This window comes from Callionymus lyra, chromosome 13 (assembly GCF_982586985.1).
Source record: "Callionymus lyra chromosome 13, fCalLyr1.hap1.1, whole genome shotgun sequence".
NCBI classification, from domain to species: domain Eukaryota; kingdom Metazoa; phylum Chordata; class Actinopteri; order Syngnathiformes; family Callionymidae; genus Callionymus; species Callionymus lyra.
Window position 1 is genome coordinate 11,933,597 of NC_141830.1, and position 27,759 is coordinate 11,961,355.

The following is a 27,759-nucleotide window of genomic DNA, read 5'->3' on the forward strand; positions in this document are numbered from 1 at the left end:
TGGTCTTGGATTTCGGGAGGTCCAGGACAAAGCCACGTCCAGTGTCCATCAGAGGCGACGAGGTGGAGATAGTGGACAACTATAAGTACCTCGGTGTGTGGATGGACAGTAAACTGGACTGGTCCTGCAACACAGACCATGTGTATAAGAAGGTTCAGAGTAGACTGTACTTTCTGAGGAGGCTTCGATCATTTAACATCTGCAAGAAGCTCCTCTGCATGTTCTACCAGTCTGTGGTGGCCAGTGTCCTGTTCTATGCTGTGGTGTGTTGGGGTGGAAATGTGTCCAAGAGGAGTGTCAACAGGTTGGACAGGTTGATCAGGAGGGCTGGTTCTGTGGTTGGAATGAAGCTGGACTCACTGGTGACAGTTGCTGAGAGGATATCATTGAACAAACTACTGTCCATCATGGATGATGACAGTCATCCTCTGAACACTGTCATCAGTGAGCAGAGAAGCAGAATGAGTGCACGAATGCTCCTACCCAGGTGCAAAACAAACAGACTCAGGGACTCATTCATCCCTCGGGCTATTAAATTGTACAATTCTGAGTTCGGGGGCAGGAGTGGAGTGAAAGTATCTGGATGTTCTGTTCCATGTTAGTCTTTGTATCTTTGTCTTTGTTGTTTTTCTTTCCTTGACCTATGTCCTTTGTCTTTGTCTTTAGACTTAGATTGTGTCATCCTGTTCTTCCTCTTTATGTTCTTCTTATTTTATTTTTTATGTATTATTTTTTATTGTTTATGAAAAATTGCTGGCTATTGGTAAAAAACAATTTCCCAAAGGAGACCTCCTGAGGGATCAATAAAGTTTTACCTTACCTTACCTTACCTTAAAATATATACTTTAAAGGTCAAGATAAAACTGATAACACAACAGGAGTTCCAGAAAATCGAGGAAAAGCCTGAACAAATAAAAATGTCTTAAGATGTTTCTTGAAGGAGTCAGTAGACTCCATCAAGCGCAAAGAGAGAAGAAGATCGTTCCAAAGCTTAGGAGCAACAGCCTGGAAGGATTTCTCTCCTCTGGTTTGTATACAATTGTAAAAGAAAAATAGTATCAAGAATGTAATGTAAATGATGACATTAAAAGAGATCAAATTGGAGTCAAATGGCACCTGTTTCGTGAAATGACCAAACTTTCTTTATGTTGAAGCAAGTAGAAGCAACATAAACACCAAATAACTGATGTGATTGAGTCAAAATATAAGCCAGGATAATATAGAAAAACTTATATCTTATAATTTGTTGGCGTTTTTACTGTTTATAACTCCAAACATGCTAGAAGACTAAGCTAACAGTAACAGGTACAGGTAAGCTAGCTAAATTAGCTTGTCTCTGTAAAAAAAAAAGTTTAACCAAAATATTGACAAACGCAACTATGGTAAGGAAGTGAAACAAAAAATTACACATATAATTGATAATTATATGAAAAAAAGTTTCGAAAAACAAAACATACCCGTTTTCAAACGCTGCTACTTCTCAAAGGTATTTGCGTTGCTGGCCCTTTAAGGTACCGCGCATGCGCACTTCTTCCCGACTGTTGAGTCAACTTCGCAGTCGGGAAAAAAACTTCAGATTTTATAAAATAGCAAAAGGGAACGACTTGGGACTAACATGGCATTTCGAAGACGGAACAAAAGTTACCCTTTCTTCAGCCAGGAGTTTTTAATACAGAACCACGCCGACATCGTGTTCAGTTTGGTACTTTTCATTTTGATAGGATTGATGTTTGAGGTGAGATAAAAAAAAAGAAAAGTTATTTTCCTTTTTCCTCGGTTCGGTCAAAGTTGCTGACGTCAGCAGATCCGTGGCAGTCTACAGCAGTCGATGCGTCCTTTAAACACGCTTTTTACTAAACTTGCACATAGTTATTGTGGGTTTTTAGCGGAAAATCAGAAGTTTTTCGTTGATAAAAAGTCATCACCGGAGATCGATTAAACAAACAACGACCTGAAAATACTTCCATAGAAACGTTTTAGTGATAAAAACTTCCAAATTATTGCTTTTAACATCTTCAACAGTGTTATGTTTTTTTTTCGGATTCCACTCCACACTAAAATGTTGCCGTCTTTGCTCGGAAATAGTGCGTTTTTTATATTTCAAATTAAGGCTTTATTTCGATTATTAGTAACGGAGGTGCTTTTATTTTGAATGCAGTGAACGGAAGCGTACGGGTGTAACATGGGACCAGTGATGCTTATGGTGAACTGCCACGTCTCAATCTTTGAGCCGGTGCGATTCTTCACTGGCGTCAAGTGACTTTTGGAAACTGTTGTGTCTCACATCCTTTTAAAAGTTATTATTAACAGCAGGAAGCTCCGATGTCTTAGCTCGTTGATGATTGTGTAGTTTTGACTGAAACGCGAAAGGGGTGAAGATGGGGATTCCCTTAGAGTGGGGAAAAAATGTCAGATTTCTGCAGAAACTCTGGTCTGATTTTGAAAGAGTTAGAAAAACTTTACACATCCTGTCATACACCAGTTACAAAACTCTTATCATGATTGTTTTTTGTTGTTATCTTTGACATATAACATTCCCCTGTGACATCAATGTGTGATTGATGACTGGACTATAAGGAGATCAGTCACATCAGGTGTAGAGGTTGCTGTGGCAACGGGTCTACTACTCCCTGGACACGATGGAGAGTTTTTAGTATCTCTGGCATTTCTCTGGATCAGCCTCAAAGCTGCGACCTGACCTTGACCTTAGAAGAAAAGGGATGTATTCAGCACAAATCCTTCAACAAATTCTCAAGAAGTCTCCCTGTAGGAGAAGATAGACCACAAGACATTATCGACTTTCTTACTTTATAAGAATTGAAAATATGACATTACATCATTAGGAAGAAAAACGTGTACACTAGTTTGACAAAAGTTCACTTTATTAAAATGGTTATTTATTATTTTTTACTAATCAACTTAAAAACAAAAATTATTATTATTGGTAAGAGTCGCAGGGAGTGAAGAATTATTGTCGGACGTACTTGTGCCATGATGACCCTTGTACGTTAAAATGAATTGGCAAAACATGCGTTTGAAAAGAAATAAAGAAAAGAAAAATAAACTGTATAAATTACTTTTGTTTGTAAAATGTTACTTATCAACTTTTAAGTGACTAAAAGAAAAATAAGATGCAGTGAAATTTGGTTTGTTTTAATACAAAGAACTATATGTATAAATATAATTAACAATTTGTTTTAATAAGTTAGAGTTGCAGGGAGTAAAGCATTATATGATCGGACGTACTTGAGTGGTTATGGTTTTTAATTGCATATTTATTCATTTTTACTTTTTAACAACTACAATAAAGAACCGATGCAGTATAAGTAGGTTTGTTTGGGACTTTTTTTAACCCGCAAAACAAACAATATACACTTGTAACAAACATTATATAAAAAGAAACAAAACTAACAAATATAAATTAATATATAAATAAAAATATATATTATGAGTGAGAGTTGCAATATTATTTAAAACACACATGGATGTTAGTTTGCTGACCAAATGTTGTAAAGCAGTTTCAAAATATGTCTGATTTAAATCTGTCATGCATCTGAAAAAGGGGAAGCTGAAAAGCACAAGTGATTCTTAAACTTGTTTATTTGCTTCTTCTTCTCTTCCTCACATATTATTAAATGAAGCCTCCCAAGTTGACTTGGGGTCACTCAAGTGTCTTATCGACGTTTATTTGTTTCAGGCCACTGCGAAGACGGCAATATTGTTCATCCAGCCACAGTACAACGTCACCACACAGTCGCCAGGTTTGTGTTGTCACTTCCTTTGTCTGTTGTCATGAAAGTCCAAAAATGTAACAGGTTAACATGTCGACAGAGGGAGAGCTGACTTTGTACCATTATGGATGGAAGGACAGTGCCACCATTGTCTTCTACTTCTTCATCGCCATCATCCTACACGCCGTCGTGCAGGAGTATCTGCTGGATGTAAGTAGCAAACAAGTCTTTCACAAACAAAACCTAAAGTAGTGATGGTCTGATGAAGCTTCATGAAGCAGTGTCATGGTGTTTAGAGGTCAGTAGGTGGCGCACTTCAGTTTAAAAATACTTTGTTTCATTAGTTGTTCAAAACAAAGTAAAATAGTGACGAGACCGCCATCTAGTGGACTCTGAAAATAATGACACTGATTCATGTAGCTTCATCACTAGTTGTTGGTAACAATTGGGGTGGGTCAACTTTTACATTCTTTTCTACACATGTAACCAAATCTTCTAACCGTTGTGTAACCGGTTACAACAAGTTATGATCTCCGATTTGACCTCTTTCTATCGCAGTTGTGCTATATGACCGATAGAGGGCACTGTCTTAATTAAAACCCTTCTGAAAAAAAATATACTCAAGAGTACTCCCTGAGTATGAATTAGAAAAGCCTCATAAAATTCATTTTGAGGTTTAAACTTTATTTATAAAAAAGATATACAAATGAAAAACCTTTTGACAATGTAAAAAAAGAAACGCCTCAAAACTATGTAGAAATAAATCCATAATGCATGTCTTACATTTGCCATAATACTCCATATAATGTTTGTAATGTGGTTGATTTAAATAAATATAAAACTAATTTCTAACTTCTACATTCATTGTGAAAGTTTTAAATCCAGGAAACTGGACAGTGCAGAGTCTCGTTGTTGCTTTAGGTGAACCTTGAAATGGTTCATGGATTTACTTCTACTTTCTCCATTGATTTACTCCGTCTAAATGTGAAAAAAAAGTTCCTCTTAATCTGTTGCCTGAAATCGGGTCAGTGATGAACGTCTTGGCTCCGTCTCTTAAGGCAGAACCACTTGAGCAAGTCCAAAAATAGAATCCATTGTCTCTTCTCCAGTTATTTTTATCTCTGTCACGTTCTTAACTGTGTCAAGTTCTTTCTTTTTTTTTTCTCGATTTTCCGGCTGTAGAAAGTGAACCGACGTCTTCACCTCTCCAAGAGCAAGAACACCAAGTTCAACGAGTCGGGTCAGCTGTGCGTGTTTCACCTGGTGTCCAGCGTGTGGAGCTTCTACGTTCTCGTCACTGTGAGTTCAGCACAGAAACATGACGTCAACACCTAGTAGATAAAGCAGGGAAAGTTACAATCGTCAATAAATGATGTCAATAAAGTCTTGGAAAGTCACATTCGAAAGAATATCACGTTAGATAGAAGAAGCTAAATGAATCATGAAGGGATTCACAATACGTTAATCGAATTAAATTTAAAAAAAATTAACATTGGGTATTTAACGGGCAATTGTATTTTCTCAGGGGCCACACTATTTACTGTGAATGTTAAGCGCCTGAATAAATTTGGGGCCAAAAAAAAAACTGAAAAGATTTTAAATAACATAAAAAACTTTTTTTTTTTAAATATATTTTGAAATTAAAAATACAATTTATCATATGAAAAGAAAACGCTATTATGCCATAAAATAAGTTTTCTCATGTTTCATTTGAATATAATTTCCATTTTTGTTTAGCATGATACAAAAGCTTTATTTTCCAAGAATAAAAAAAACCATCAGCAAAAATAAGGATAAATAAAATGAAAAAAGACATACACAATAAAATAAAAATACATCTAAATATAAATGGTTTAAAACAAAATTAATAACTGAAATGTATTCTTCGAAACAAACAATTGAAAAAATATAAGTTAAAAATTAAAAATACAATTTATCATATGAAAAGAAAACGCTATTATGCCATAAAATAAGTTTTCTCATATTTTATTTGAATATAATTTCCTTTTTTTTTTGGCGTCATACAAAAGCTTTATTTTCCAAGAATAAAAAAAAACATCAGCAAGAATAAGGATAAATAAAATGAAAAAAGACATACACAATAAAATAAAAATACATCTAAATATAAATGGTTTAAAACAAAATTAATAACTGAAATGTATTCTTCGAAACAAACAATTGAAAAAATATAAGTTAAAAATTAAAAATACAATTTATCATATGAAAAGAAAATGCTATTATGCCATAAACAAAGTTTTCTCATGTTTCATTTGAATATAATTTCCTTTTTTTTTAGCGTGATAGAAAAGCTTTATTTTCCAAGAATAAAAAAAAAAAACATCAGCCAAAATAAGGATAAATAAAATGAAAAAAGTATAAATAAAATACATCTAAATATAAATGGTTTAAAACAAAATTAATAACTGAAATATATTCTTATAAACAAACAATTAAAAGAAACAAAAAAATATAAGTTAACATTGGAATTGTTTCTTCAAAATTTTTTTTATTTTAATTCAGTATGAAATATATATATTTTTAACAATTAATATGTATTTATTTTGAATCTGAAACATGTTTTAAATCTAAATTTAGATTTTTAGTTGTTGATTTTATCTTAATTTGCTTTTTTTTCTGCCTGAAAAGCAGCAAGAGAAGAATTCTTGTAGAGTTTTCATGCTGTATTTGCCCTCACAGGAAGGATATCTTTTGCATCCCAGCAGCCTCTGGGAGAATTATCCTCATGTCCACCTCAGGTGTGTGTTCTGTCACGGTTGAACGTGTTGAATATGAAACCCTGTCAACCGAGCGTGTGTGCTGCAGGTTCCAGGTGAAGTTCTTCTACCTCACTCAGATCGCCTACTGGCTCCACGCTCTGCCGGAGCTCTACTTCCAGAAAGTACGCAAGGTCGGTGACTCTGAAACTTCCTCCAGATAAATGGTTTCTTTGTGCTCACGGGTCGTCTGCGCTCGCAGGAGGAGATCTCCCGACAGCTGCAGTACATCTGTCTCTACCTGCTGCACGTGGCTGCAGCCTATTTGCTCAAGTGAGTCTCCGTTTTTAGCTCCCGACAGGCTAAAAATAACCTGATTCAAGTGGAAGAAGAAAAATGAAAAGAGAGAGTTCACTCACACTTTCGTTCATTCAGTGAAAAATCTTCTTTAAATGTCCTGCTGATGGAATCTGTTTGACGGACGTGTCATCTTCTCTGTGTAGTTTGAGCCGAGTGGGTCTGGTGCTCCTCTTCCTCCAGTACGTGTCTGAGGTGGGCTTCCACGTGGCCAGACTCTTCTACTTCACCGACGAGAACCACCAGAAAATGCAAGTCACCCGCCACGAGTCGTTCAAACTCCTCGTTCCAACAAGAGAACTTACTTCCTCGTCGGTTTCAGGTTCGACCTGTGGGCGATCAGCTTCGTGTTCACCAGGATGTTCACGCTGACGCTGATGTTCCTCGCCGTCGGCTTCGGTCTGGCTCGTTCGGAGAACCAAGGGTTCGACCTGGAGGCGGGAAACTTCAACACGGTGCTGATAAGGCGAGTGTTGAACAAGTTTTATTCTAATTTTCCAGATTAACTGGAACTAAACAATTACGAGAAAAAAATTACAAGAAAATATCTTACAAGAGTATTTGCATTAAAACCAAATAACATAACAAACAAAATATGTATAACATAATAAAAAATTCGAAATAATAAATCATAATGAACCAACATAAGGTTATGCGAGATTCTACAGGTGAAAATGTAAAATAAGTTAAATAATATCATAATATAACATTTAATATCAACATGAAAATTAAAATACATTTATAAATAAAATATGAAATTAACTAAAAAAACAAAAAGTAACAATGTCAATTTATTTATACATTTAATAAGTAAAAAATTTAATAATTTATATGATAAAAAAGATTTAAGAAAGAGTTAAGAAGAATATAAAGATAATATAAAATAAAATAAATAAATAAAAAAATAGAAATGTAAACATACTTATTTATATTTATACAAACTTTAATAAAAAAAATATTAAAATAATAATGATTTAGGGAAAGTAAGTTAAATAAATGAAAGCTATGTACACATATTTGAACAGCCAATACATTTTTAAAAATCCTCTTGCATGAGAGATGAATTAAAAACTAGCATAACAATGGACCAAACAGCCGTCAATAAAAAGATTTTCTTTAAATAAAAAAGAAAAAGAATATGTTTTTTTACTTATTTACTTATACATGGGATAAATATTTGGATTTTAATTTAGTGTAAAGTCAAAGTTGGTCATAAAACTCTTTTTTTTTTTTCCCCCCAGAAAGATGTGCAAATGTTTGAGAAACCAACTCACTCCTTCGACTGTCAATTTATTTTAGGATGATCGTCCTCCTGCTGGTGTGTCTGACCCAGTCCTGGCTTCTGTGGAAGTTCATCCGTTTCCAGCTGAGACGCTGGAGAGAATTCCGACACGAACAAGCCGTTCGCAAGAAGACCTCCGCGAAACAAACGCTGCGGCCGGTGAAGAGAGACTCTGGTGAGACTTGGTTCAAACAATCCACTATTATTCCTTTGACATTCTAGCCCCGTTTAAATGTCGCCCTGGGAGCGTTCCAGGAAGAAGACACACATTCCTGCTGCATTACTGCAGACAGTGAATGCAACACCAATCCACTCTCGTAGTGTTTTTGTTTTAGCTTTGTATCTGCGATTCCTCCTTTTTTTGTTGTTGAATAAGTTTAGTATCATTTACACTACATAACATTATTTAACCCTAAGATACACTATATTTAGATTTACAAATATGTTTTGTTTTATTCGCTTAAAGCTGAAGCATTTTTCATTTAGCATTGTTAGCTTAGCCATGCTATGCTACATTGCAGTGCTCACCAGCTAACAAAATTGAATGTTTTCACATCAAACATAGACTTGAATTTAACGCAGACAAGATTTCACAACAACAAGAAAAAGGATAGAAAGTCACTTAGATGTATAATAAACATTCGACATCCCTGCGCTAATAAACATGTCATCGAACATTATGTACTGTGTATATTATGTGTTTAAGTTGTATACAAATTTAATGCCAATTGAGAAAAGGAGGGATTTCTTTGGTGAAAATCATCATCGAGTTACAAAAATGGCTTTTGGTTCATTTTCAGAAACATTTCTACACAATAGATAGAGTCAGAAGTCGAGTAAAATACTCCTGTTGACGCTCGTTTCTCCTCCTTACGATCGGTATCCTTTCCTCACCATCTTCTCCTTGTTCCTCCCTAGTTGGTTATCATGAAAACGGGATCCTCAAAGCCGAGAACGGGACCTCCCCACGCATCAAAAAACTGAAGTCCCCATAAAGTAGAACTCACTGACTGACCCGAACTGTGACCTTGGCCCTGATGAAGGACACTCGTGAGCTCAGCGAGGAAGTCGGCAACCGCCGCTGACATCCGTCCAACTCTCCATGTCGATTCAAGACGGTCCGGTGGCTCGAGACTTTGTATGCTGGAAAAAGGAAAAAATCTCCCTCACCTTCCTCATCATCATCATCCTCATCATCATCATCATCATCATCATGATCAGTATTTTATCCTCCAACTAGTAACGAATCCAGTACTGTACCTGTTGTTTTCATGTCGAGCCAGCTTCCTCTCTGCAAGGTCCAGCTGCACAAAGTGCGTCTTAGACAAGAGCTACTGTAGGACCGTCGCGCTGTTCTCCGTCATCGACAACCAAAAAAAAAAAGGGATCTAGACCGGCTCCATTGACCTCCCGGTGTTCTTCATCGTCGCCTCCCAAAATCATCGAGTGCATTGTATATTCCCGCATGTCATTCCATATTTTCTTTATTTTTGTTAATTTCTTATTAAATATGCAATTGTCAAGAGACAAACACACACATATGTCTTTTTGTTTCTTCAACAAGCGAGAACAATCGCATCAGTCGTCACCGTTGTATTCCTTTTCGATACAAGACACTGTTTTTATATTGAATAGCACTGTATCTATTTTATTTACAATTAACATTCAAATATCCACGGCGTTTTGTTTTTGTGTTGCGATTAAACCTGACTAGATCCTGACAATGACTGGGGACGAGAGGATGCAGTAGACTCCAGAAGCTTTTTGACATATTTTGGTTTCAAAAAGGAAATGATGAAAGCAGTTATGACTCTGTGAAAAGTCATGTGGTCTGTTAATTCTGCAACACCAGAGTCAAGTACTCGACAATACTACAAATATATCCTTGTTCCTAAAGTATCGCAATATATTGTATCGATGCCCCTGTATTGTATATAAGTAAGAAAGTAATGGTTATTTGCAAAGTGCCTTTCTAGACCAGATCACAAAGCGTTTGAACAATGAAAAGCAATACACATTTCAAAATAAAATATGTCAAAACTCTAAAAGGCCAAGAAAAACACAGGAATCCCAGAAGATTAGGAAAAAGCATGCACAAATAAGAACGTCTTAAGATGCTTCTTAAAAGAGTCAGGAGATCCATCAAACACAGAGGGAGAGGAAGATTGTTACAATGCTTAGGAGCAACAGTCTGGAAGGATTTCTCTCCTCTGGTCCAGAAGCTTGTTCAGGAACCATCAGTAGATTCTGATCCACAGACCTCAGAGCCTGAGCTGGGGTGTAAGGCTGGATCAGATCACTGATGTAAGGAGGAGCCTGACTATGAATAGATCTGAAAGTAAGAACCAGAATTTAAAAATTGATCCTGAAAGAAACTGGCAGCCAGTGAAGAGTTTTAAGGATCGGGGAAATGTGAGTTCTTCTACTAGAGCAGGTCAGAATTATCGCTGCAGAGTTTTGTATTAACTGCAGGCGAGACAGCGCCTTTTTGTTTAGACAAATAAACTGTTACAATAGTCCAAACGAGACACAAATGCACGATTATAAACTCCAGACGATGTTGTGAATTCTCCTAAATTAAGAGATTTTTCTCAGTTGAAGAAAAAGTTTTTGGTCAGTGATACGTGTTGTATTGCCACATTTTTCCCAATACAAACACCTAATGTTCATATGGTTGTTAGTGATTAAACTAATCTAAAGAATAGAGATTATGTGTGTCTACAATTATACAGGAACTAAATGATTAAAATGAAGTTGAAGGAAAATAAATGGATGGTAATTTGATTGTACCTGTCAAATACAATATGGTTAATTTCGTTATGATTTAGTGTGACAACGCAGTTTTAGACTTCTGTCCATTCTTTCAATTTCTACACCTAATAATAATACATTTGATTTAAAGGCGCCTCTAGGTCGCTTCACAATACAGCAAAATCACAAGATAAAACCAGAAGGTTGCAGCATAAAAACAAGTAAAAAAGGTGGCAACAGTGGATAAAAAAATTCAAGTTCCATTTGCGGGGGCAGTAGAAAGACTAAAAAAGCACATTCTTTCCACTCCCCTGCGAGGTCTGCTCCGAGTTCTCTTCCCAGTTGGAAATACACAGAATGGCCCTTTTTTTTCCTTTCCAAATAAATAAATAATGATTAAAAATGAACAAAATAAGCGATAAAGTGAAACACCGACTTAACTTTTATTTAATATCCGTTACTAGGGACATTTATTAACCATTTCATGCTGGATCTAAAATAATCTTACAAAACTCAAATAAAGAATTTAAAATAATTCCTTGCAAATTCCATGTTTTCAATAGTATTAAACTAAATTCTTTAAGGGCTCATCTATGTCTATCACATGAGCTTAACATTGAGGTCATTGAGGATAAATCATCTTTGTTAATCAAGCTCAGTATTTTGACTAATCTCTTCTGCCGGTTCCTTCATTTCCGTTCTCGATCTGATCGTCCTGAGCAGGAACGACGTAGTGGTCGGCGTCCGTCAACACGAAGCGGTGGTCGAGAACTGGAGAGAGAGACATTGAAGCTGAAATATGGGTTCCTTAAAATGTAATGTGACACAGAGATCATTAGGATTTGTATTTTTGTCATCAAATATGTTGATGAGTGACTTTCTAAACTAAAATTTTAGAAAAAACATGTAAACAGTATAAATATGTCTAACATATGTAGACTATAGCAGCAAAACAATATCAGTTCATTTGTCCATAAAAACTTTTGAAATTAGGAATATATCATGAAAAAATAGAAATATATTTCACTGGTATTATTTAATTGTTATGTTCTGTTATACCACCAGTGTTTAAACGTGCAATAAAAGTTTTCTGATTCTGAAATTATATTTTTTGTAATAAACATTTTTTTATTTTGTTAAATAAGTAAATAACATAAATAAATATTAATAAACGTGTTTTTTTTACCCAAAAATTGATTTGAGAAAAAAGAATAAAACGGACATCAGTAAGAAAATCTTTACATCCTGTAAACAATAAAACCTTTAAAAAATATAAAAAATATTTCTTGATGTCATTACCAAGAGACGAAAACGGCATAGGATTAAAAAAAAGTATTAAACAAAACTACTACTAAAAATACTTAGGAAAGCTGTTTCATATGGAGAATAAGGCTAATAAAACATACATTTACAATAATATTATACAATAGAAAGCAGTGACAAAATGTGATTAAACAATACAAATATAATAATTAAAATGATTTGTTGAATAAAAAAGTAAAATACATTAGAAATTTTGGTAAAAAAAACTATTTATATGTCACTAAATATTACTAAAAAAGTAGTGCGACTTTAGTTGCGACTCTTACCCTTCACGGTCGATCCAATGACCAGGTCCATTGGTGTGTAGAACTCAGACGTTCCTGGTTTCGGGATCCGAGTTTTCCGCACCAACATGTCTCCCATCACTCCCGTGGTGAGGCCGGGTTTCTCGTAAATATCCATGGTGTCGTTCACTAGACTGTAGCACAAGTAAAACCGTCTGTCCTGATCCTTAGGGTCCTCGGAGTCCTGGGGGTCAGAAGAAGACGGTCAGGATCATCAGGGTCACCAGGGTCAGGGGTTAGTAGGGTCTCACCAGTCGGGCGGTGTAGCGGAGGACTTGCTGCTCATTGTCCAGCATGTTCTGCATGTTTGCTTTGGAAATGCTCGGAAGACGAGACAGGCAGAACTGGAAAGAATCTTCAAGTGACTCGAGTTTCAGGTAGGAAGGAACCACCTGGAGAAAACATGGATTTTTAAGTACTTTCCAAATATATATTTTGTCCTTTTTCTTACGCTTTGTGGAACAAAGTCCTTCTTCTTCTCCACCTCTATGGTCACCATGGGAATTTCAGGATAACATCTCTTGTAGTAGCTTTTGGTGAAGTCGTCACAGTCGCAGAGAATGAAACGACGTCCCAGTATTGCCACCGATTGACCGACCTGGAAGTCCTCCGGAGCATAGTACTCTTCCACCTCTGCTGGGGAGCTATCCAGCATACTGCGAGCAATGTTGTCTGAAGAGAAAGTGCTGGATTTACTGCTCCATGCTTTAACCCTTGTGTTACCTCGGGGTCAAGGTGACCCGCAGGCCTGAAAACAAATATGTTTGTGGTATCCCTTGTGTTGTCTCTGGATCCAGGTGAACGTCCTCCCTAACTTCTATAAATACATATGAAGTGGTGGAGATTGTTCAAATTGACCCAGAAACAACACAAGGAATACCACAAACATATTTGTTTTTTGGGCCTTCGGGTCACCTTGACCCTGAGATAACACGTGTAAACATTCATGTGTCGGGAAAAACATATATTTTAACTGTTTAATTGATCATTTGAAGAGAGCAAATAATGAATCAATATAATGGCCTGGTTCACTTTGCATCGTCTTTTGTTTTTCGCAGATTTTTACACTTTTTAATGTTTAAATCTTTAACAAGCTGCAGTCAGAAGCAGCTAAACTCTCCGTCTTCCATCACACCATAATAAAAAAAAAGGTAAATTATTTAATCAGCTGTGTTTCAATGCCAAAAGTGATCAATGGATTTGGCTGGGCGGCAAAGCATAATGGGAGCTGTTCAGGTCCCTTTTACTATAAGGGTTGTTAAGAGGAATGGTACCTCATATGCAATGCGGAGTTTACAAATAAATATTGTGAAATAAAATGTGTTAATTTGTCCGCTGATATAATAAGCATATAGCACTGAATTTTGTTTAAAAATGTGTTTGTATTTGTGTTTTTACTGACATAAATCCATCAAAATACACTCAAATATTTTGATAATAATTATTTTACTAAATGTAAGAGATCCAAATGTTTAAATATTTTTGATTTTATCTATCAATGATTGTAGTATATATATTAAAATGTATTTTTACAGTGATTGGATGTGAAATAATTTGACATCAACACTATCATCGATCGACCTCCACTCACCACACTCCGGCTTCAACTTCTTGGGGAGTCTCTGCCTGCGCAGCAACACAGGAAAGTGATCTCCGCGAGTGGAGCGTTCGAAGTCCTTCTTGATCTCCACCGTGTCGTCCACCAGGTAGTAGCAGATGACGACGGGCCTGCTCTCGCCGAATTGGGTGTCCATGTCGTCCATGTTGGCGTAGAAGCGCAGCACCTGGATGACAAACGTTGCAGAGATGAAAACTATTTGAATTTGAATGGGATGTTTTTGGAGACTGAGGCACTTTAAATTCTCCACATCATTAAACGTGCCTCTTACCCCTTGTTCAACAAAAAGTTTAATTTAGAAAAATGAGAAAAACAGGTATGATTAAAAATGGTGTATTTTTACTTAAAGCACCATTTGGTGAGTTCCAGTTTTAGAAATAAAAAATAGTGTACAAAAATTACTTTGTCACAGGCAGTACAAATAAAAATGTTATTACTAGATAAAGTTTTCCCCTTTGAGGTTTGAATATATTATTAAATGCGTACTCAATGTACTCAGATACACAGATGTCTATCAATTTCATTTTGTGTCTATTTCAATCATGTATTACCATATAAATTCTGAATATTAATATTTATTAGACTTATTTTTCTCCTTTTTCCCCCCATTGTATCAATCGTTTTATTTTGTAAATGTAAAATAGTGAAAAATGGGGCAATAGTTTATTTACAGTTCATTTAGATTTACAGGTGACAATAAATAATATCTCCTTAAACTATTCTAGCAAATTATACTTACAGGTTTTATTTTAAATTTTTATTTTTTAATCATCTTTTTCTCCATCTTTTCTTCTTTTGACATGAGAGACAGTCACAGTCTGAAATAAGGTATTTTCAGAAAATGTAATTTCCATCCCATGTTGCAGAATCACTATTTTGAAAAAAAACAACAAAAAAACCTTTGATAAAAAAAACAATCAAATCATATGTCACTTTTTGACCCTTGAACAAGTTGTATGATTATTCTGAGGAAGGACTGTTTAATGACCACACAATCTTTCATTAAAAAAAATAATTAAATGCAACTTATATTCTTTATTCATTGTACTTTACCTGTTTGTCTACGACCACAGTGCGTTGCATGCGGTCCAGATCTGCAGGTGAGATGTGGAAAGGTTCTCTCTTCTTGCGGAAGTTGGTGTAAGGATCCGAAGGCATGGGCTCCGGGTTGTTTAAAGCCAATCCCTCAGTCGTCATAAAATCCTTCAACAAAAACAGTTTCAAGCATACAATCATAGTTTAAGTGGCACCAAACCTAATGTTGGAGTTTACCTTTGTGAACTTATCACACTGTGTGATCCGATATTTGATTCCGTACACATCCAGATCCATGCCGATGTTCAGGTCCCTCCAATTGTAAAAGGCTCCACCCTTGTTCTTGGGGACCCGGTGCCGTATGAGACGCTTCTTCTGAGGGATCCCAGAGTTTTCCACGGCCGGTTCGTAGATGCAGAGGCTGTCGTCCTCCAGGAAGTAGTAGACGACCACGGGCCGTACACGGTACACCTCGTCCGAGGAGTGCTGGATATCCTCCTTGAAATTAGCAAAGTACCGCAAAACCTAAAAGCACAGATACGTTATTAAATAGGCAAAACAGGTTGTTTATTATAATGTTACACCTTTTTATCGAGAATGACGTGAGGCGGGATGAACTTTTCGTACTCCCGCTCGTGAAAACCTCCATAGGTGAAATTGGCAGTTTCCTGGGACAGCAGGTTCATCTCATGGTGGATCTGCTCCTCTGTTATCAGGGTGTCTTTCCCGATTCCCTGCAAGAGGCATCGCGGCAGAGCGTAGCCGTTCTTGTACTCCAAGGTCTGAGCTCGGTGGAATTTGGATTGCTGGCGGGAAAAGGGGGAGCACTCGATTAAAGGGTTAGAAAACTTAAATAAAAACTCAACAAAATTAAATGTAGAGTATAGTTTACAATAAAATTTAAATATAATAATACATAGAAAATAGGCAAGGTGCTAACAGCTATCATCTACCAGCTAATAAGCCATATCATTTTACTAAAACAAGATTTTTGGGGAAAAGTGCATTTATTAACTTGAACAACATTTTTTTTGTTTTATTTACCAGAGCTAGCTTAGTTGGGTGGCTTAAATTGATTTTTGGAAATATTCCAGTTATGCAAGTATTAAACAAATATATACATATGCTGGTAATAACAAGGAATAAACATTAACAAATAAAATGGATTGTATTAAAGTAAAGGTATATCATATATCAGGTATATCAAGTGTAACCCAAAAGAGGAATTATTAGCTACAATCTCTATTGATAGCTTAATAAACTAATACATTTGTATCATGTGAAGTTAAAGTAAGATTGCATATGCATTTCTTGTTAGAATTAAGAAATAACTATAAATAACTTCATCTAGGGCAGGGGTCGGGAACCTATGGCTCGCGAGCCAGGTGTGGCTCTTTTGATGATTGCATCTGGCTCGCAGATTTCGGCTTTTCAGATAAAACATAAAATATTATCACTTGTTTCAGGGGTGGGCAATATGTCGATCGCGATCGAAGCTGTTGCGAGTAGATCGCGTGATTTAATAAAATATGATATAAGAAAATAGTAAAGAGAGCTCTGATTGGCTGCTGTGCATGTCAATCAAATGGTTATGGTGCCGATTGGTTGAACATTTGATTGACATGCACAGCAGCCAATCAGAGCTCCCGCCTCTTCCACTGAACGCACGGAAAAGATCATATGAATCGAGAATAAAAAGAGCAAAACGTGCGACAGTCATTTTACGCAATTCAGAAAAATGATATAGAATTATAAGCTTGTTTTTTTAAAATAATATATCGAACAAAATAAAGCGCGTTTGATCGCTTCAGGTTCTTCTCTACGAGAGTCACAGAAACATGACGTCAGTTCCATCAAAGTTAAGCTGCAGGTTTCAATGAAAGCGCAACAAATGCTGGTTTTCCTTTTGTGATCGCGGTCCTTAAAACACACTTGCATTAATACACCATCACATGATGACTATTTGTAAATTGCCTTTATCTCACGAATATAATAAGAATACACAGAAACACAAAGACGTTAAACAGGTGCAGGTGAGACACACATTCTAATGACGTCAGAGACGATCAGACAAAGCGATGATGATGTGAAGTTACTGAGGAACAGTTTTATTCTCGTTAAACTTCATCTGAAATTTAATTAATCCACTTGTGTGATTCATATCAGACATGTTTAAAATTAACAAATATAAACTGTTAATTTGAATTCATGTTTTCATTTGTTTTTGTTTTTTCATGATCACAGAAATGGAGAAATTTTAGTCTTGTGCTTCATTTAAATATGATGGACATATTAAAATGGAGGCATGGAAAGGGATGAACCTGTCTGAATTCTTTGTTGATTTTGATATGATATGAACAAAGGAAAAGGGCTTGAATTCGTGTCAAGCACAGATTCTTACATCTGAATATTATTTATATGGCTCTCACTGAAATAAATTTCCAAATATTTTGCTTTCATGGCTCTCTGAGTCAAAAAGGTTCCCGACCACTGATCTAGGGTATAAAAGTTCACTATACTGTACTAGTTTATTGCACAAAATACTGCTAAGCTACAACCTTTTTCTCTTTACATAAAAAAACAACAACAAATCAATTTAACTGCAGCAGAATTCATTAAATTAAGGAATGGGATCTTACCGCCAAATCCCGGAAGGTGTACCCAGGTAAAAAGGGCAATCCGAAGTTGTTGGGGTACCAGGTCATTTCAGCAGAAATTGTCGTTTCTACTTATTTGGAAAGTGAGTAAAATGAAAGCATCAGGTTCATAGAAGCGTCCACCGAATGTAAACCTCCTCTCCCGAAGACTGGATATTTCTTTTTTCGGATTCATCTTTATCACCTTTGATTCTGCTTCGCCGGCTTTGATTCACCTTCGTCGGCTTTGATTAGTCGACGACTGGTGGTTTTCCAATGACTAGGATGTATGTTTTCCCTGGCTTTGAAAAAATCCACACTGTTTTTCTATCAAGATCACATTTGCCATCATCTCTCAGAGACTTGAACAAGAGTATGGTTTAGAAAGAATGGTTGGGACAAATGGCCAGGTAAAGACACGTTTATTTTAAATCCTGTGAATGAGTCTATTTTTAAGAGTTTAAGGAAGAACATTTAAACAAGATAATTTTGTGGATTAAAACATGAAGCAAAGACACAGATTTTACAACATATTTACATTCCTACACACATGTGACTCCAAACTAACAATTAAGTATCTAAATTCATGTTAGCACTCAAAGATAGAAGGGTAAAATATAGTTGTTATCAACCTTTTACAAGAAATATCCATTTTAACTAGCAACGACCATTCCTTCATCCGGCTCTACGTTTGGTTGAGTTACTTCAAGTTTGTTGCGCACAGACTCGATCGTCTCAGTCGGGATCTTGTCAGAGATGGACTCCAAGTACTTGAGCACATACTGGTCGGCATCGGTCAGCACAAAGCGGTGGCTGAAAACTATAAATATAAGAGATCAGTTTTTATTCAAGCGCACTCGCAATATCGCCAGACTCACCCTCCACAACGGATCCGATCGCAAAGTCCGCAGGTGCGTAGAACTCTGGGTTCTCGGCGGAACAACCCGGCTTGGGAACGCGTGACTTTTCCAGGAACTTACCGCCGAGGATTCCGGAGTTGCGGGTGGGCTTTTCGTAAATGCCGATCATGTCGTTTGAGAGATAGTACGACAGGATGAAATGTCTTCCTTGGTCTTCTGGATTGGGTGAGTCCTGGCAGGACAGAGGATGAGGTTAGAAACTCTCCAGCATCGTTTACACTTCGGTAGTTATGTAGTGGGTTCCATATCAGGAGTCTCCTGGAGATAAAGGACCCACACAAAATGGTTCAAACTACATTGGATAAAAGGCCTGTTTCCCCTCAAAAAAGGTTTGTATCTCTGCTCAGAGCTCTGCTAATGTCTACAGGTTGTGAATAGTTTCTTTGGAAAATTAGATTTTATGTTGTTACAGTGTATTACTCAGCATTAATTCAACTTGTGATCGGAGAAAACTTTCATGATTAAGGTGATTGTGCTTCTTATGTGGACTTTGATAAATAAACCAGTCAAAACTTAATCCATGACTTTCCTCAAAATGGCCACCTCTGGGACGACTTCATGACGGACAGTCATCAATAATAGTGAAATGCTATTGTTTAAGGAAGATTGATGGATGGATGGATGGATGGATGGATGGATGGATGGATGGATGGATGGATGGATGGATGGATGGATGGATGGATGGATGGATGGATGGATGGATGGATGGATGGATGGATGGATGGATGGATGGATGGATGGATGATCCCTCTAGAGATCTCCCTTTGGAAATTGGGTTTCCAGTAAACAGCAGATTTTAGTTTAATTAAAAAAAGAACAAGAACAAACTGCAATAAAAGAAAAAGAACAAAGTGCAATAAAAAGAACATAGTTTTATAGTTTTGGGTTTCATTTTGTACTTTTTTTCTTTCACCACTCGCGCTGTGCTGAGCTGAATTTATGCTTTTGGCCCTTATGTATTGCCAGATTAATAAGAATGGTCTTCAGTCTAAAAGGGACCCAAACAAAAAATCCTCACCAGGTGAGCGGTGTAGCGCAACACCTTATTATCGTTTTCCAGCATCTTCTGTACATTCCTCCTGGACGGCTTCGGGATCAGAGACAAACAGTTCTGGAGAGAATCCTCAAGTGAGCCAAAATAGTTGTACGGCGGAACTTCCTGCAAAAAAACCCCCGAAATCAATTAAAAAAATGGTAGAAAACTTTGGATGAATGCTTTTAAAACCTTTTTCCTATCCTGGGTCATGTCTGCCTTTTTTGGGACCTCTAACACTTGCATCTGTACATCTGGAAGATTCTTCTGGTAGTAATCTTTAGTGAAGTCGTCACAGTTGCACAGAACAAACCGGCGTCCCAGCAGCTCCAGGGTCTGGCCCACCTGGAAGTCTCTTGGAGAATAATACTCTTCCACCTCTGCTGGTGAAAGTTCCAGCACACAACGAGGGAAGTTGTCTGGGAGTTTTTAAATCAGAACATGTTACTTTGTTTCTTTTGACAGGGGAAGGGGAAGAGTTCGATTTGTTACCGGATGCATCCTTCATCCTCTTGGGAAGCCTCTGCCGCCGGAGCACGACAGGAAACCGATCCCTACCGCTGTTGGGTTCGTGGTCCTCTCTGATCTCCACGGTGTTGTCCACAAGGTAATAATGGATGGTCACGGGTCTGCTCTCCCCAAAGAGGGAGTCAGAGTCGTCCCATACGGCGAAGAAACGGAGCACCTGGAGACATGGTTAGCACCGTGAAGGATATGCTTTAATACTCTTTGTTCTATCCTGATGCTGGTCACCTTCCTGTCCATTGTGAGGAACTGAAGCATGCGATCAAAATCTGTGGTCGTCCGGGAAGTCAACGGTCTCTCTATTTTGTTATCGTTGGAGACCATCGGCATAGGCTCTGGATCATTCAGCAGGATCCCTTCGCTTTCCAAAAACATCTGTCAGGTGACAAGAATCCACATTTAAAATAACACTTTTTTAGAAACGTAGCTAAAACCCACCTTCGTGAAGTTGTCACACTGTGTTATGTGATATTTGACCCCATAGACATCTAGGTCGATGCCAATGTTGAGATCCTTCCACAGGTAGTGATCGCCGCTGTCATTCTTGGCCACTCGTTGCCTTTTGAGTCTTTTCCCTTGAGGAATTCCTGAATTCTCCACAGTGGGCTCAAAGATGCTCATGCTGTCGTCCTCCAGGAAATAATAAATAACCACGCTGCGCACACGGTGGTCCACTTGAGGGGAGTACAGAACGTCCTCCTGGAAGTACGCAGAGAAGCGCAGCACCTAGAAATACAAATATCTTTATTATTTGTTGCTCAAAAAAGGGAAAAAGATTGCGTGGCCTTACTTTTTTGTCCAGGGCGACATGAGCCGGGACAAACTCCTCAGGCTGGCTTTTGTCAAAAGATCCGTAAGTGAGGCTCGGCCTCTCAAAGGACAGCTCCGACATCTCTTGGTGAATCAGCTGCTCAGACAAAAGCGGCTCCTGTCCGATACCCACCAGTGGGCGGCGTGGTAGAGCAAAACCATTCCTGTACTCTAGAGTCTGGGGCCTATGGAATTCTTTTTTCTAGAGAGTCGTTTAAAAAGTAATTAATAAAAAAACAATATACAAAAGTAGCTGTAAAACTTTTTTTCCTTCTTACAATTGAGTTAAAAATATCCCTGATCCGTGAGAATCCGAAAAAATACAAATTATAGACCTAAATATAAGCATTGTATTTTTGTGTTTATCAGCGTTTTTTTTCTTTTAAAAAATATATTGTGTAGTAACATTTGCATTAAAAAGCTGCACCAAGAGCAAAACGCGTAATCATTAATCTGAAAGAAAATACACAACAATGTTGACTTTATTTGTATCTTCAAAAAACTAAGTCACAAAGTTCAACAATAATTTTCGCTCAAATAACCAACTTATTTTATTTATCGCCCTGAGATCTGAAGCCAATGATGTCTCTTTATCTCTAAAAGAACTGAGATAAAAAAGAAATGTACCAAGTTAAATGAACACAAAACTGTAATTCAATAAAGGTTCTTACCGTAATATCCCGAAAAGTGAATCCTGGTAAAAAAGGCAATCCGTGGTTGCTTGGATTCCACGACATTTTGATTAAAAAAAAAACGTGAATATTCAATACATATTTAGCGTTAAAGAGAAAAAGAAACAGCGACGAGACAAGTTTCGAGATGTTTATGGTTGCTATGGGAACACGTTGGGCGGAAGTTAAACGCCGACGAATGATATATACGTTTTATTTTAAGCCATTTTGTTATTATAATCCTTATTACACACTTTTTGTCCAAATATGTTCTAGTAAAATTAAGATCTTACATTTACTTAAGTTCGAAATATTAGATGTTTGGTTTGACCACTAGATGGCAGCAAACACTCAAAACGCTTTTCCGTTTTGTTCAGTACAACATTCCAAACAATATGAAGATTTCCAAACAGTGTCACACTAGATCATTTATACAGTTTCTAGACAAATTCCTTCTAGATTCTTAATCGTTTGATAATTATTTCCCTCTTAATCAAACATTGAACAACGAGTACAGAAACATAAGAGGATCAAATGAAAGAAACTCACATACATTTTATTTTTAACCACAGTTTATTCTGAACACAGCAGCCATTCTGCGCTGACCTCCAAAAAAAAATCCATCGGCACAATTTCATTTCCAGCCAACTCACACAACAATAGTCTTTATTAAGAGGAAACAGTTCATAGAGGTGGATTTTAACAACCCCAGATATGTTCCATGTGCTCACTCTTTCACTCATAAAAACAGCAAGCTTTATTTCTACAATATTTGCACACGAGTCCAATCTGAGCAGGAACAATAGTAGCTTATAATGAGGAGTTAGCTTTTCTTGCAGTGATGATTCGGTATTTTACATGACCAATATACTTAGTGTGACTATCATAATATGAACAAAACTTTGATTAGAACGTATTTGTGATTCACTAACAGCTGCATTCTGACATGGTAGCAATAAAAGGCACCGCACTGTGAATTACTGTATCAAAAATAAAGTTTAAAAAAGATGCTCGACCTCTTTGAGGCCTGATATAGTTTCATTACTCTTTCTTAAAATGCTTACTCAGCTGTTTATAAGAGCAGATCTCCATGTTGCTGCACCACCGGTCCACCCCTGCCCAGCGGCCTCCGCCATCTTGTTGAGGTCACAGGTCTACTGAGAGTCCATCATAGCGAGGTTCAAGCTTCAGTACCTCGGACGAGAGTGAAAACTGACCAGTGAACCGAGAGCTTTTGGCTCAGCTCTCTATTTAAATCTGATCTCACACTCCATCCTCCCCTCACTCGTGAAATATATCTCTATTCATCTCGGAAACATAGTCTTGGACTCACGATCTTTTCAGAATTACTGACATGTTGACAATTTTGATCGACAATAAGAACGTTCGATACAAAACATTCATCTATACTCTGATGCTCAGAGATAATTTCAATTCATTGTGAACTGTTGAAAAATGTCATTTAATCATATAAAATAAGAACCAAGGGCAACTAACACGAAAGTCCAACTCTACTGACTCACTCATGTTTCAGCTGAATTCTCTGCGAACGAGAGGTTACGAGAGTCCATTATGACGTAATAACGGCTTCACTCCTCCTCCAGGCAGCTGTAATCACGCCTGCTTTGTTTGTACAACAAGTCCCATGAAGGTGGAGACTTGGATTAATGACGTGTGGTGAAAAACCTCAGTGAGTGGGGGTGGTTATGATATCATGTGCAGAAAGTGGTTTCAGTGGGCGGGGCTTAAGCACATTTTCTAATTTAAATATTTAAATGAAAAGAGAGTTCTGTACAAACAGACACATACTGATGATACAATGGATGCATTTAAGACTCACTTAAATCAACACATTAGTTGCCCTTTAATTACACATTTTTGATATATATATAAAAAAATCTAGTATTTTATAGAAAAGTAATACATCTGACAATAAATTAATTAAATAAATGGTGGCTCTTTAAAGTGTTTTGCTCATGAGCAAGGGAAGTTGGCGAGACACAAAGTAGACTTTTAAAGGGAGCGGTAACCTATAATTCGAACTTTTTCTACTCACCCTCATGTCGACTAAGTGTTGTGATTATTTTAAAAGTAATCCGTTACTTTTTAGAGTAACAGACAGAGATACATGTCAATGCTAATGTAGAAACTTGTGCTCACTTTTCTTCCAAGATTCTTTCTTAAAAACATCCAAATACCTCCATGCTGCTCGTCTGTAACGTCCATCTTGTATATGAGAAATTGTTCTAAACTTTTGTGGCTACATTAAAATGAAAAAATATTTTTGAATATAACTCTAAAAAGGAAAAGATTACTCTGATAATAATCCTTAGTCGACATGAGGGTGAGTAGAAAATGAGTGAATTTTGGGTGAACTATCACTTTAAATAAGTAACTTTGTCTGGAAAGGGAATGTTTTCTAGTCATAGAGATTAGAGTCATTTAGGAACTGGATCAACTCGGACAAACAGGATCTCAGTAGCTGACCTGATGTAATCCAAGATGGCGGAGGGCTGAGCAGCTGGAGTCACGGACCGCCCTCCTAAGGAAGCAAGTAACCAGACATGGAAACACGAGGATTGCATCCCTGAGGTGCCAAGACAACCATCGCCAAGTATAAAAATATCTCATAATAATCCATGTTAGGAACAAATAAAACGACGTCAATAAACTATTAAATATAATAAAATATATTGAGATGAATTCATCCAGACTTTTGGTTTTCAGGAAAAGATATCGTCCTTCTCGAGTGTTTGCAGCTGCCTAAGAACCAGCAAGGGTTCTTCAGTCTCCTGTATCGGGCTGATTGAGTCGCCCCGACTTCAACATGTCTCTGGAGGCGAGCTCACGCACAGAAGCTCATGTCTCTCCACAGCACCTTGAAGCTCACAAGCGTTCCGTCGCTGGTTCCTTTTTCCAAGTCCACTTCAGTAATACCGATTCAGGCTCCGCGTCCCGGGGATGTCGGGCTGCCCGTTCATCCAGATCTCCCGGATGATGCGCTCCCTCTCCTCCAGCCTCTGCGCTCGCTCCAGCTCCTCGGCCGACGTGAACACGTTCATGTTGAGCGTGCGCTCGAAGCGCCGGTGCCGGCGCGCCGACAGGTCCGACGTGGTGTCCCAGTCCGAGTCCGAGTCGCTGGAGTCGGAGGAGGAGGCGGCGGGTCCGGGGCGCTTCTTGGTCTGGGGGCGCTGCTGGCGCGGCGGGCAGTCGGTGCGACAGGAGATCTGGACCACCAGGGCGAAGAGGGTGAGGAAGAGGCCCAGACAGACGCCGCACACAAAGAACAGCGCCGCCCTTTCTGGGTGACCTGGTACAACAGACACATGATACAATCGGAAATTATTACGCTGTCCATATTCTTCAAATACAAATTTACTTAAAATTACAGCCAGATATGAGATAATTGTCCAGTAAGTCGCACATAGAATTAGCTAAGGGTGTGAATTGTCAATAATCTGGTGATACGATACGTATCACGATACAGGGCCAACGATACGAAATATTGAGATAACGTAGTAACAAGGATATATTTGTACTATTGTCGAGTACTTGATACTTGACGAGGTCGTAACTACTTGTTTTGAGACCAAATTATCAGCTTTAAAAGCGGCTTGAGTCGACTGCATCCTCTCGTCCTCAGTCACCGCCAGGATCATGCGGCATTTCATTCAGTAATGACTGCTGCCTTCTAGCGCTGGAGGTTTGATTGCAACACAAAAATGAACCAATGCTGTGAATATTTGCACCTTAATTATTAAAAAAAACCCCACAATTATTATATTATTATAATTATACACAATTGATTGAAATATAAACCATAAAATAACTATTATAAGAATGTCATATTATTTTAAGACCAAAAAATATAATGCATAATAATAATGTTCAATTAATATTAGATAATATTATTTAGCGACTGCATCCTCTCGTCCTCAGTCACCGCCAGGATCATGCAGCATTTCATTCAGTAATGACTGCTGCCTTCTAGCGCTGGAGGTTTGATTGCAACACAAAAATGAACCAATGCTGTGAATATTTGCACCTTAATTATTAAAAAAAAACAACACAATTATACACAATTGATTGAAATATAAACCATAAAATAACTATTATAAGAATGTCATATTATTTTAAGACCAAAAAATAAAATGCATAATAATAATGTTAAATTAGTATTAGATAATATTGTTTAGCGACTGTATCCTCTCGTCCTCAGTCATTGCCACGATCTCGTGGGATTTGAAAAAAAAATTAAAAATTGGATACAAGCATGTATCCTGGAAATAAATAAATAATAATTCATTTGGTTATTTAAATTAAGCCATTTATACTTTATTATGATTTCTTAAATCTAAATGTAGGTCCATCACAACACACTAAATGAATGAATTAAATATGAATGACTTTATTGATCTAATTTTATAAGCTTGGTTACGAGTGTGAATAAAATAATAAATTACACAATATACATTGGAACATTTAATTCAATTAAACCTATTGTTTGATAGTTTTGGGTTGTACTGCATGTCGTGACTATTACAGAGACACGGTTTCTTTAAATGATAGAACAGATAAAAGGTAACGCCATACAAAGGGGTCTAGGTTTCAAGAAGCTCCACCAGGATGTAATTTATTTTCTTCTTATGGTATAAAAAAAAAAAGATCTATTCAGATTTTTCTTAACACATTTATTACACATCGTAAGTGAAGAAAATTTCCCATTGAATGCTAAACATGCTAGTTTAGCTAGTTAACACCACTGCTAACTTGAGTCACTCTCAGGTGAAATTAAGTACCCAGTAACAAATGTTTTCCTTGAATACTTTGAAGATTCATATATATAATCGGACTATAATCAAACTGAAACCGAACCTGTTTTTCACGTCAAATCCACAACATTTGTACGACATACGTAACCGTTAAATGTTACAGTTGTACCTGCTATGTAAGTGTAAGCAGCCAGAGCGTTGCTGATGAGCGGCATGTTGGATCTGATCGTGGAGTTGATGATGGGGTTCTTGTCCGGGACCCGTGTCGGGGGGACTCTACTGGGCTCTTGGGCTTTCTCGTCGTCCGGGTTCGTCTCCCTGACTCGTTTCCTGTCTGCGGAGTCAGCAGATAAAATATCAGTTACGAACAAGTAAGTAAGTAAGTAATTTTTATTTGTATATTGCTTTTCCAGACCAGGGTCACGAAGCGCTTAAACAATCAAAACAATATTCAATAAAGTATATACTTTAAAGATCAAGATAAAACTGATAACACAACAGGAGTTCCAGAAAATCAAGGAAAAGCCTGAACAAATAGAAACGTCTTAAGATGAAAAGTGTCAAATACAAGAGTTTTTTGTGTGTATTTCCACATTAATCTGTATCTAAAAGAACATGATTGGACACAGACATTTAAAAATGACCGTCATCGTTGTAAGTTCTGCAGTAGAACTAAGACACAGAGAAGCATTCACCCTCACAGGCATTTTTGATAGAGCAATGAGTTCGCTGAGGAGGAGTGAGACAAGCATATAGTTGCTGAGTAATGATTTATCGAGTTGAAACTTTTATTAGTTTCAGTCAGAAGGAAAGTAGAAAGTCCTACCACAGAATCTAAAAAAAATGGACACTGACTGAAAACCCAAAGTAGTGACATATTGTTACAGCAAACGTGTAAAAAAAAAAGAAGTTTTCATTCATTTAATTTAAACAGTATTAAGTTCAAAACTCACGGTTAAATTGGCAATCATTAATCAATATCTTCGACGAAATAACTCACACATTTCTGACCAAAGGAATAAACTAAAACGATTCATGGAAGCGCTAAACAACTATCGAAGTTCCCATTTTCTCCACTAGATGGCGCAAACATTCGTTTAGTTGGTGATTGTATTTCTATAAAAAATGATCCGACATAAATATATTATATTAATATTCAATAACCAGCACAACGAATTATTCCGCCTTGATTTGGTGAACATTTCTGTCAATAATTGGACAATATTTCTACTAAAAAGTCGAAATAACTTTTTTTTAATCGTCATAGTATTAAAAACTCTGTGCTGCTTCAAGTAGA

At 37.1% G+C, this 27,759-nt stretch overlaps 4 protein-coding genes across 4 annotated transcripts in view; 1 reads left to right on the forward strand and 3 right to left on the reverse strand.

Moving 5' to 3' along the window:
• Positions 1-1,546: 1,546 nt before the first annotated feature.
• On the forward strand, positions 1,547-9,621 carry tram2 (translocation associated membrane protein 2). The gene is made up of 11 exons (XM_087806466.1): positions 1,547-1,735; positions 3,698-3,761; positions 3,832-3,941; positions 4,914-5,030; positions 6,429-6,487; positions 6,555-6,639; positions 6,708-6,778; positions 6,949-7,053; positions 7,125-7,268; positions 8,102-8,259; positions 9,003-9,621. Exons 1-11 carry the CDS (start codon positions 1,616-1,618, stop codon positions 9,077-9,079), a joined length of 1,110 nt encoding a protein of 369 aa, XP_087662592.1. The 5' UTR covers positions 1,547-1,615; the 3' UTR covers positions 9,080-9,621.
• Positions 9,622-11,254: 1,633 nt separating this feature from the next.
• Positions 11,255-17,862, reverse strand: LOC148067382 (EF-hand domain-containing protein 1-like). The gene is made up of 9 exons (XM_087805837.1): positions 17,735-17,862; positions 15,680-15,901; positions 15,333-15,620; positions 15,114-15,263; positions 14,034-14,226; positions 12,894-13,114; positions 12,694-12,834; positions 12,425-12,626; positions 11,255-11,606 (listed from the first exon to the last, which is right to left on the reverse strand). Exons 1-9 carry the CDS (start codon positions 17,798-17,800, stop codon positions 11,503-11,505), a joined length of 1,587 nt encoding a protein of 528 aa, XP_087661963.1. The 5' UTR covers positions 17,801-17,862; the 3' UTR covers positions 11,255-11,502.
• A 276-nt stretch (positions 17,863-18,138) lies between these two features.
• Positions 18,139-21,822, reverse strand: LOC148067383 (EF-hand domain-containing protein 1-like). The gene is made up of 9 exons (XM_087805785.1): positions 21,691-21,822; positions 21,000-21,221; positions 20,648-20,935; positions 20,438-20,584; positions 20,177-20,369; positions 19,877-20,103; positions 19,670-19,810; positions 18,610-18,823; positions 18,139-18,551 (listed from the first exon to the last, which is right to left on the reverse strand). Exons 1-9 carry the CDS (start codon positions 21,754-21,756, stop codon positions 18,385-18,387), a joined length of 1,665 nt encoding a protein of 554 aa, XP_087661911.1. The 5' UTR covers positions 21,757-21,822; the 3' UTR covers positions 18,139-18,384.
• A 455-nt stretch (positions 21,823-22,277) lies between these two features.
• Positions 22,278-27,759, reverse strand: part of eva1aa (eva-1 homolog A, regulator of programmed cell death a) — a 75,440-nt gene continuing 69,958 nt past the window's right edge. The window contains exons 7-8 of the mRNA XM_087805413.1: positions 26,632-26,796; positions 22,278-25,000 (exon numbers count right to left, since the gene is read on the reverse strand). Coding sequence (XP_087661539.1) covers positions 24,618-25,000; positions 26,632-26,796 — 548 coding nt within the window. The 3' untranslated portion in view covers positions 22,278-24,617. The remainder of the gene's footprint in view (positions 25,001-26,631; positions 26,797-27,759) is intronic.

Bases quoted from the DNA above. Each gene is read 5' to 3' on its own strand.
- tram2 (XM_087806466.1), top strand. From the start codon at position 1,616: ATGGCATTTCGAAGACGGAACAAAAGTTACCCTTTCTTCAGCCAGGAG. The intron at 6,779-6,948 runs GTGAGTCTCCGT...TTCTCTGTGTAG, and splicing joins GCTGCAGCCTATTTGCTCAA to TTTGAGCCGAGTGGGTCTGG. The intron at 7,054-7,124 runs GCAAGTCACCCG...CGTCGGTTTCAG, and splicing joins GACGAGAACCACCAGAAAAT to GTTCGACCTGTGGGCGATCA.
- LOC148067383 (XM_087805785.1), bottom strand. From the start codon at position 21,756: ATGTCGTGGAATCCAAGCAACCACGGATTGCCTTTTTTACCAGGATTC. The intron at 19,811-19,876 runs GTTTTAAAAGCA...GTTTTTTTGCAG, and splicing joins TGACCCAGGATAGGAAAAAG to GAAGTTCCGCCGTACAACTA. The intron at 18,824-19,669 runs GTGAGGATTTTT...CTGTCCTGCCAG, and splicing joins TGCGCTACACCGCTCACCTG to GACTCACCCAATCCAGAAGA.
- LOC148067382 (XM_087805837.1), bottom strand. From the start codon at position 17,800: ATGACCTGGTACCCCAACAACTTCGGATTGCCCTTTTTACCTGGGTAC. The intron at 15,264-15,332 runs GTAAACTCCAAC...TTTTTGTTGAAG, and splicing joins AGTGTGATAAGTTCACAAAG to GATTTTATGACGACTGAGGG. The intron at 12,627-12,693 runs GTGAGACCCTAC...TCTGACCCCCAG, and splicing joins TCCGCTACACCGCCCGACTG to GACTCCGAGGACCCTAAGGA.